Here is a 10385-nt window from a genome sequence, read left to right on the forward strand (position 1 = left end):
CAGCTGGACTGTACCTGGGCAGCCTTTGTGGCGAGGCACGGAGGTGCCTCATTTGTGTGATCTCTCACTGTCAAAATATTGATCTGGTCTTCTTTTGAAGGGAGCAGTTTGGAGGGTTGTTGAAAATATACCATCAATAGTGGCCATTATTTCTGTTTGATAATTCAGTTTCACGTTCCGGTTTTGCAGTGTTTGCAATGCACCGGAAATTTACTGTGAGCAGCAACTATTGTAAACAACGTTTGCAAAGGCGACACAAATGAGTCATATTTAGCTGAATACCAATTATCAGTATGTGTCAGCTTTAATAGAAGTGTGACAATCACAATAAGGGAACTTGCAGAGGGACAGAGAGGCCAGATAGCGACAGTCGCTAACTCTGTAATGTAATGTAAAAAAGGGAAAAGGTTTAAAACTTGACTTAGTGTATACCAAACACAGAAAAACTGCATTAACTGAGAGGAACAATGGATTATCGTTATTGATTAATCTGACCAGAACATTTCTGATTAGTCAATAAATTGTCCCACTGAATTAATCTCAATGGGACAAATCTGGTTAAATAAGGGCTAACACATCTAGTGCTTCTAGTGTTCTATTTCTTAATGTTTCTAGTGGCCAAGATGACATCTTCAGGTTTATTTTGTCAATTCAAACAGCAAAAAAAAAAAAAAAGAGAGAAAATAGTCAAATCTGTGAAGCTGGAGCTAAAAGATGTTTGTCATTTTTACTTGATAAACTGACAAAAATGATTTAATGCTTAGTCACATTAAAATTGTTGGCAATTAACATTCTGTTGATTGACTAAATTGATGAACTGACTAATTGCTTCAGCAGTAATTTGCTTCCCAACTAACTACAGCCTAAACAATCATAATGGAGTTGAAACGCCTCCGTACCACCACAGTATGACCTTCAAAACCGCATTGACTGCAGAGCTCCAGTATTTTCAGGTGTTTCTGTTATTGTGTCCACCACCTATATATCGGAAATGGGAAGTCTGATTGTCCTACTAACATGTTTCCATGGAAACTACAGGTGGCTCGCTACAGTTCATTCATCTTTTTGCTCCACCCTTCAATCAATTTGTTTGTCCGTCTATTCATCCATCCCTCCACTCTGCTGATCAATAATGATGGTGGAGAGGTGCCATTTTGAGTTGTTAGGTTGCCATAGAAACTGATGCTGACCACCTTTAGTGTCCATGCATCCTTTATATGGCATCCATCCATTGCATCCTCCTTTTCCACAATAAATATATAGGTGGCGATGAGCACAATGCCAAGTCATCCACCTGTCAATCACTCTCGCACTTCAATTACACAACCACCGCAGGGAGATTATCTCCATGAATCCTTTAATCTCATTTCTGCTTGTCTGCGTCAAATGTCACAAGAGACACACAGAGATGTTTGTGAGAGATGGAAAGAAAAATAAATATAGTCTTTAGATAAATGTGTAGCTAGAAGCAAACTGGTGTTGTGTAATGCATTGTTTTTGTGCATATACATACAACATCATGTCACACAAATTAGTTTTCACTACAATGCTTCTGTGTCTATGATGTATGTGCGTTTATTTTTTAATTGACAGAGTTCATGTTCATATACTGCTCTTTGTCCACTCACAATGACATCAAACTGTTATGGTCTCATGTTCATGACAGCATAAAGAAAAAAGAAATAGAATAAAGAAAAACATGAATATAAAAGATTTCAGCATTGACACATCCACTAATTACAACAAACCTAAGATGAAAATAGGTTAGCTTAACTTTTTCTCTGTGTTGGCTGCTAGCTCCAAATCTTTCATGAATGCTCAGTTACAGATCCTGTTATTGGACAACAATATTATTGTCATGCTCCTCAATGAGAGGCTCCAATTTCTTTGTTGATAAGAGCATTATCATCCTGGAAGCCGCTGCTCTCATCAAGAAAGAAATGCATCATGGGATGACAGTGATCATTCCTATTAGGTGTAAGATGAAATCTGCTCCGCCCTCTTGTTTGAAGGATTGGATGAATTTCATTACAGTGAATGCACCTCACCACAAATGTTCTCTTGGATGAGACATTTTTTTAATGTGTCCTTCATTGTGATGTTATTTTTATATTTGTGGCTCAAAAAGTGCTACTTTCTCAAAATGTGTTAAAATGCGAATTTCCTGGTTTGAGGCTAGTACTCTCTCAGACTGTGATATGGATTTAACATCATGATTTCTGTCTCCACAGGGGAAGGACTTGAGAAAGATTCTCCTCACACGCTACTTTGGAAATCAAAAGCTTCTCTCCAAGTCAGAGCTTGGGAGTGGAAACAGCTCATCTGGCGGCTTTGTCAAGCCGTCATCTGGAGGTACTGAGAACTCCAAATAAACCTAGTAGACACAGCAATAACTACTCACTGCAGAGGAAACAACAGCCGCTAACATGACAGCACTCTGCTTCTTAGGAGAAGTGCTGTTTGACAATTGCTGACACTTTTTAATCTGACCAAAACGATTCCTTAACCACCACATAAATATACATATACATATATATACACACACATCAGTTATGCCCAAATATAGCTCGATTAGAATAAAAAATAATCAGTAATGTTTGCAGTTATCTGGTTAAGAGCACAATTATGTCAAATGTTAATATACAGTCTCTGCAGTAGGTTCTCCCATGCTGGACTCTGACAAGCCAGGCAGCAGTATGGTGGAGATCCAGTGTCTCTTGGACAATGTTGGCGCATCAGAGCTGGTGATTGATCTCATCGTCAACACCAAGAACGACCGGGTGTTTGAGGAAAGCATCCTGCTGGGCATTGCCCTTCTCCAGGGCGGAAACACACAAATACAGGTGGGCGACACAGACTCTCAGATCCTTTTATTTCTGTGCCCGTTGATCAGCTGAAACTCACACACCTCACAGATCCAGATTTAGATTTATGTTTATTACTACTCTGTCTCCTCCTTCTCAGAACTCCTTCTATAACCAACTGTACAAGCAGAAGAAGTCCGAGAGGTTCTTCAAGGTTTTCTATGACCGCATGCGTTTGGCCCAGCAAGAGATCCGAGCCACTGTGTCCGTCAATATGTTTGAGCTCAGCTGCAGGAAAAGGGACGAAGACAGTGACGTCAGTAGCATCAGGTTCAAGAAAGGTACAGTCAAGGAATGATGTATTTGAAATGATAAATAGTAAAATGTAACCTTTCTGTGCTGTCAAAACAAAGCCGAAAGTAAAGTAAGTAAGGTTTATAGAGTAGGGTTTATGTAAAGTGAACCATCTCATGGGGTCATCTCCTGAGCAGAGCCGAGCATTTCCATAGAAACAGGCCTGGACTAAGTCAAAGTCACAAAATAAGCTAAAATATAAACCTTTTTCTTGTATGTGTGGTCATGTCAAGTTCAGCTCGGCCTTGAGTTTAAACAATAGCGGAGGATAAATTCAGAATTATCTTGGTTGCTCCGCTGACCTCTGTGCAGACTGTTGTTCCCAGTTCCTGCAGTCACATGTCAGAGGCCATGTGACAGCCCACATCACAAGCCTATCAAAAGGCCATTGTATCAAGATTGGGTACTTTTCATGCTACAGAACCCCACTCAATAGTTTCCTGGGGGGTCTGAATTTTTTTTAAAAATATGTAATTGATCATAACCTATAGCATGTTTCCGGCAAACTTGTTATTGTTCTGTCCAATAATTAAACAGTAAATTGTTTTTGTACCTCTCTATACCTGCTCTGCTCTAGGGAAAGACTCTGGGCTTCATATGAGGGAGGACATGCGAGGGCAACTGAAGGAGGCCTCCTCAGTGACCTCAAAGGCCTTCTGTGCATTCAGAAAGGAGCTAGATCCCGACCTTGAAGGCCTCGGCCAGAACAGTGAGATAATCGGGGCCGAAGAGGCTTTAGAAGAAACTCAAATGAGCCCAGCCATCACCATCATGAAACCAATCCTACGTTACCTGCAGCTGCTCTGTGAAAACCATAATTCAGACCTGCAGGTACTGGTCCGTCTTTGTGATTGAGAGTAAGAACCTTGAAGTCCAAAAGCTGTTTAATTGACTGCTGTTAATTAAATTAATTATGGTTTTTCTGCTCTGAATCCAGAACTTTCTGCGCAACCAGAATAACAAGACCAACTACAATCTGGTGTGTGAGACTCTTCAGTTCTTGGACTGTATTTGTGGAAGCACCACTGGAGGCCTCGGACTGCTGGGCCTTTATATAAATGAGAATAATGTGGACCTGGTTCGCCAAACCCTGGAAACCATCACAGAGTATTGCCAGGGCCCCTGCCATGAAAACCAGGTATGGGAAAGAATTGGTTGGTTTAGAGTTGACGGTAAGTTTAATTTAGTGAATAATTAAAGCCCTTACAAGGATCTTGACTTGACGTTGATTCTGGCAGACCCTTTGGACAAAAGAAGTAGTGTTTCTACCAATTGGTTCCATTGATTTCAAGGGGAAACTGAATCAACCCCGTGGTAGGCATCAAGAATAATTATAGAAATAGCTAATTTTCTCTGTGATGGTCTTGTTTGTTTATGTAGATTAGTATATACCTTTATAGTATAGCTAATATATTTAAGTATTAAACAGGATTATGAGACTCTATTACCTGATACTTTAGTCATATATAGATATTATAGCATGAATATAGTCTTTTTTTTTGTTGACTCAAAGGCTATGTGACATATAGGAAAATAACTTAAGGGTTAACTTAAGTTGTAGCCTATTAACTACTGTACATTGTGTATGTTTGTTAAGCATTACTGCCGAGCAGTAAGCATACATGTTGGTTTATTTTTTTCCAGGAAGTCATAGGTCAGTTTGTAATCAAAATAAACTTGCAGAGACTTCATATTTGCTTAAGATTGACAGTCTATCATAGTGAACATATTTGGATTTTCAACATCAGAGATTTGAATCGTACATTCATGACCTATGTTGTCATAAAATCAAACCCAGAAGAAAAATTAATTTAGCAATCATTACGTTTGAAGCAGGGGTCATTAAAACCGACTTTTAAAAATTCAGATGAATCGTCAAACCATCAGTTGGCTAGTATTTCCCTAATCCAACCAACTTTTCTTGCTGTCTCCACAAGTCTTCAATATACACAGCACTGATGTTTCAGCTGTGGTTTAATATTACATATTACATATCACACTATTCTATTCTCTGTGAATTTGAATGAATTTTGTTCACTGTCACTCTAACCATGCTCCTCTTTTTTCCAGACCTGCATAGCCAGGCATGAGTCAAATGGCATTGACATTATTATAGCACTAATTGTCAACTCCATCAACCCCCTGGGGAAGAATCGGCTGGACCTGGTGCTGGGGCTCAAGGTGAGCGGCAGGTGTCTCTGAAAGCCTTGAGAGGCCGCTCGCTTTTAATGCCATTTACACAGCCATTAGTATAAATTTAAAGATTTAAAGTATTCATTTACTTTAGTGCTAGAGGCTTGGGACAAGACAACTGGAGGCACCCTTAACAGTTCCCCAGAAAAAGCTATGGCAAAAAAAGTAATGTTTTATTGAATAATTGGAGCCTTATTTTTCTTCTTCTTCTTTCCATATTTTTTTGATTGCCAGTTATTGTGCTACACATGTCCAGCTGTTTGACTGCTGAGGTTTTCAATCTTACAACTCATAAGGAAAATTATAGCAATCAAATGGTTTGATTGTGCTAAAAGAAATTGCATCCGTCAAGTCATTCATTTCTGAATTACTTAGTTTTGCAGTGTGTAGATCAAAGTGTAAAAGCTCACTGGTGAAGCCTTGTGTTGTAGAACAACGCCTCCAAGCTCCTACTGGCCATCATGGAGAGCCGCCATGACAGCGAGAACGCAGAGAAAATTCTCTACAAGATGAGACCTACTGAACTGGTAAGTGTTTGTGTGTCAGCACGTATAGCTAGGTCCCATGTAAAATCAGTTTTCAAGTGAATACACTGGAAGTAGCAATAACCTTTCATAACTTTTGTGCATCAGGTGGATGTAATGAAGGAAGCCTATGCCCAGGGTCTGGAGAGTGATGAGGACGAGGACAACGCTGGAGACAAGATCAAGCCCAAAGATGTCGGACACAACATTTACATTCTGGCTCACCAGGTAATAAAAATGCCTGAGCTTGTTTTTGTCTGAACAGAGGCATTACTGCATTTCCTCTTTCTCTGTCTGTCTGACCTTCTGCTGACATCACGGCCGTGCACTGCGCTAGTTGGCGTGCGCGTGTGTGTCCACATGCATGCTTCTATCGGAGTGTGTCCTCAGTGCTAAATGATGGAAGACTGCTCTTTTATGAACTCGTTGCTCTGCCAGTTTTCTAAAATTAGCTTTCAGGATGTGACACTGGTTCTGCAGACGTGGGTGTTCATTGAAGCAGGCGGTAGTCACTGTATTACTAAACAAATGTGGTTTGCCTGGTCCAGAGTATCAACAGTAAAGAAGTGAAATTAGTTGTATTGTGCATGTGTGTGTGCATCTTGCGTGTGTCTGCCTTTCTCGGTTTATGTCAGTTGGAGAGGGCAGACGGAGTCTAGCGGGTTTTCACTTCTGCCTCTTAAGTGTCAAACAGGGTATTTTTGTCCAACCTAACAGACTAGTTTCATCATGACAAGGAAGGGTATTTTTTTTTTTTTTTTACTGTTGGACTGTGTTTTTTTTAACCCTAGAAAGTGAACACAAACACGCGCACGCACGCACAGATCAACAGATGACACACAAACTTAGAGATGAGCTTATCTAAGTATCTTATTGAAGATATTATCTGGTATTTGCTCCTCAGGGCAGCTGCCATTCATTGTAATTGGTGTCTGTGATAAATAAATTATGAGTAACTAAGAGAGAATGATAAACAGTAGATCATAAAAATGCAGAAGTAAAGTTCTGTAAATATGTTTTTACTGGTGACCATGAGGTTTATAGTTTATATATTAGGTAGAAAGAATTTTAAAAAGAAAGAAGGAAGAAAACAAAACTCATCAAACTTATATTTCACTGTGACACGACGACCATGTCTATTGTTATTGTTGTCCTTTATAATTTCCTCCTGTGGCACTGTGGCATATATTTAAGGCAATATTTTGTCACTGCTTACATTGCTTCATTTTCAGCTGCAGCAAACAGCTGTTTTTATTACTTGCTCCTTACCAAACGGCAGACGGACACAATTGAATATTGGACTTATATTCGCCAAGTGGCCAGAAACATCTGCCAGACTCCAAATGAATAATAATGTTGCTCCATAGTTGCTGGATGTATAAAAGCAACTGTTTGCTATCAAGTCAGGTTTAAGCATCTAATATTACCTAACAAATCTATATACATAGAACTGAGAGTGGAAATATAGATAAGTAACATAATAGTCTTCACGTAAAGTCTTGTCTTTGTATCCTGTTAGCGAGTGTTAATTTCTCCATTATTTGGCTTTTTTGCCCCTCTGTCTTCTTTATTGTCTTTCCAAGTTGCATTGTCTTGTTTTTATTCTCATTAAGTTGTCTGATAAATAACTGTGTCGCAAGATGGTTGTGTAGAGATTAGGTTTGGGAATCATAAGCAAGATGAGAGAAGAACTTCCCCTCAGGGTCAATCACATTACCATTACCATTATTATTTTAAGGCTTTCGGATTGATACAGATCTTTTCATTGAAGTCCAGTGTAAGTTCCTTCTTTGAGTGCCATTTAAGTTAATTAAATTAATTATGATTTTGGATCCTAGCTGGCCCGACACAATAAGATCCTGCAGCAGAGCTTGAGGCCAGGGTCGGTGCTGGGGTCGGCATCAGGGGTGGACACTGACAATGAGAAGGACGACGCCCTTCGTTACTATGCTAATCACACAGCTCAGATAGAGGTACACCTCATCAATTTATCCTCTGAATCTCCAAAGCTTTATCCAACAAGCAAATTGCATTTTGTATAAACCTGTAATGAGCATTTAATGGATCTGGTTTGCCAGATTGTGCGTCACGACCGCACCATGGAGCAGATAGTGTTTCCGGTCCCCAACATCTGCGAGTACCTCACTGAGGAGTCCAAGATGCGCGTGTTCACCACAACCGAGAGAGATGACCAGGGCAGCAAGGTTAACGACTTCTTCCAGCAGTTTGACAACCTCTACAATGAGATGAGGTGGCAGAAGAAGATCCGCAGTAAGTCTTTACATTCCGAATCCAGCTCTTGGAAAATAATGATGGTGGCAGCAGAAGCAGGCTGCAGCATGGTAAATGATGATTATCACCCAGAGTATCCTGTTATTGTTATTCCAGAATAAATTGAAGGGCCTACAGCAGCTTTGTGTGTTTGTATGCTGAGTTTGGGTCCATGTACTCATGCTTCCTGTTGTGTGTTCATGCAGAAAATAAGGCTCTGTTCTGGTTCTCACGCCACATCTCTCTTTGGGGGAGCATCTCCTTTTACCTGGCCTGTCTGCTCAACATTGCTGTGGCTGTTTTTTACCCCTTTGGTGATGATGGAGATGAGGGTAAGAATTTTTCTTTTTTTTTTTTTCTTTTTTTTTTTTTTTTTTCATTGTACACACGTCTTCATGTCCGTGTTTGATACCACGCACGTAACTCTGAGCTGACTTACACGGATCGTGAGCGTCGGATCCACACCTGTCCCCTGGCTCGTGTGGTGAGGGCTAGAAGCTTCAGTCCTGGCTTCTCTCCGATAGGCACAGACACGACACTTGTTCCGAGCCTTCTACGACCGCTGGTACCCTTCCTTCCTCCTGAATCCAGTTTCGTACCTTTCTCCCAACACCCACCTCGTATTCCTCTCCCTTCCTTGGTCTTTTCGTGATAGAACTGAACTCTTCCGAAAAGTGATCCTTGACCATGTCATTTCTGAAATCTTGAACGCCTTTTCCATTTTTTTGAACCACATCCTAAGGCTCATACACTTTGTTGAACACTTGACGTGTTAGGACGTATGGCACAACGTTCCAGTGAAAATGTTGAAACATAGTCTTACGACTGGTCCATTTCAAGCTGTTAAACCGTTAGCCATTCAAAGGTAGTTGCAGATCGACACGGGCATGTGTGTGGAAGCCGATCCCGGCACCGGTCTTGGCTGTTTTGAGTGCCTCAGTGTCAGGGCAGGCACGCTCCTGGTTCTAATGAAGATCCTCAAGTAAGACACTTAAGAGAGACACGTGCCAGCGCGCAGAGAGTGTCACCACAGCACATACTAACCCGTTCATTTTAATTAAACACTGTCCTGTATTCCGATCGTTGCAACTGGCAACATGTAAACCACGACATTAATCTCGGTATCGTACTTCAAAACCGCAGCAGCAACCGAAATTGTGTGTGTAAGCACAGAGACAGAAATTATTGTTTTGTCCGGTTCCGAAAGAATGCCACATGACCCCGTTTAGTTGTACTATCCCTCAGCGAATTTCGTCCCCAACAAAGAGAAAACATGATGCACCCCCGGCCGTGGGTGCTTTGGTCCGTGGCCAAAACCCTAAGAATGTATTGACTTATAAGAACCTCCTTTCGAAAAATGTCTTCACATTAGTCGATCTCTCCACCGTAGGGCAAAAGCACCACGCAGAGTGGTGCATGAATAAAGTTCACACAAATGGCTGAATTCTGATCTCCTCTGTTGTCCCGGAGTCACACTGTAAGGACTTACTGACTTGCTTGAATCCAGCTAGTTGCCCATTCGTTAATGTTATTACTTAGAGCACCTGAAGCCTTATTTCAGCAATCCGAAAAAGTTACCGTGAAAGAGTACATTTGTTTTTTGTAGAACCAGCCTGTCTATGTGTAGTGCCGAGTTGGATGTATTTCAAATCGTGAAGCACGACGCCTGTGTAGCGTACTGCGGTGTGGTTGTCTCTTAACTATGCTATGTATAACACAAACAACATACCTGCACACTTTAATCCAAACACAACAACAACCTTATCCTCCAAGTTCCCTGATTAACTACTTCTTCAAGATTGACACACCACCTGGTCTTCATCATGTTTTGTGTTTGCCCCGTGGAGCTTCGGTAACCAAAATGTGCTTTAATTAGAAGGCAAAGCACCTTTTGACGACTTGCTCTTGTTTGTACACACTGGACCATCGACGAACTTCGCAAGCAAAATAAATTATTCCTTGTATTGTAAATGTATAAAGAGAATGTAAAAATTACCACTCTAGCAAATTTATTGAATACAGACTTCCCAACTTCGAAACTCTGAGTCGGGAGGTCCAAAGAAGCCTATATCGGTACCAAATGTTCTATTAAAAATGAATACTTTCCACCTATACCATCCCACTGAGTTTATGACCATGTACATCAGAGCAATATCTTTGCTTTAGAAAAGGACTCACCCAATGTGGGTCTGCTGACTCGAATGTTCCATCCCCAGTCGCCATGAGCTAATCCAAAAGT

General features: G+C 40.8%; 1 protein-coding gene across 1 annotated transcript in view; it reads left to right on the plus strand.

Annotated features, from left to right (window-relative positions):
* itpr2 (inositol 1,4,5-trisphosphate receptor, type 2) overlaps window positions 1-10385 on the plus strand; it is a 52788-nt gene that overhangs the window by 27716 nt on the left and 14687 nt on the right. The window contains exons 38-48 of the mRNA XM_035664916.1: window positions 2232-2352; window positions 2656-2843; window positions 2965-3145; window positions 3736-3989; window positions 4096-4296; window positions 5229-5339; window positions 5783-5878; window positions 5984-6103; window positions 7714-7848; window positions 7954-8146; window positions 8353-8478. Coding sequence (XP_035520809.1) covers window positions 2232-2352; window positions 2656-2843; window positions 2965-3145; window positions 3736-3989; window positions 4096-4296; window positions 5229-5339; window positions 5783-5878; window positions 5984-6103; window positions 7714-7848; window positions 7954-8146; window positions 8353-8478 — 1726 coding nt within the window. The remainder of the gene's footprint in view (window positions 1-2231; window positions 2353-2655; window positions 2844-2964; window positions 3146-3735; window positions 3990-4095; window positions 4297-5228; window positions 5340-5782; window positions 5879-5983; window positions 6104-7713; window positions 7849-7953; window positions 8147-8352; window positions 8479-10385) is intronic.

Source organism: Morone saxatilis, unplaced genomic scaffold (assembly GCF_004916995.1).
Source record: "Morone saxatilis isolate NCDOM2014 unplaced genomic scaffold, NCSU_SB_2.0 Contig2, whole genome shotgun sequence".
In the NCBI taxonomy this organism is placed as follows: Eukaryota; Metazoa; Chordata; class Actinopteri; family Moronidae; genus Morone; species Morone saxatilis.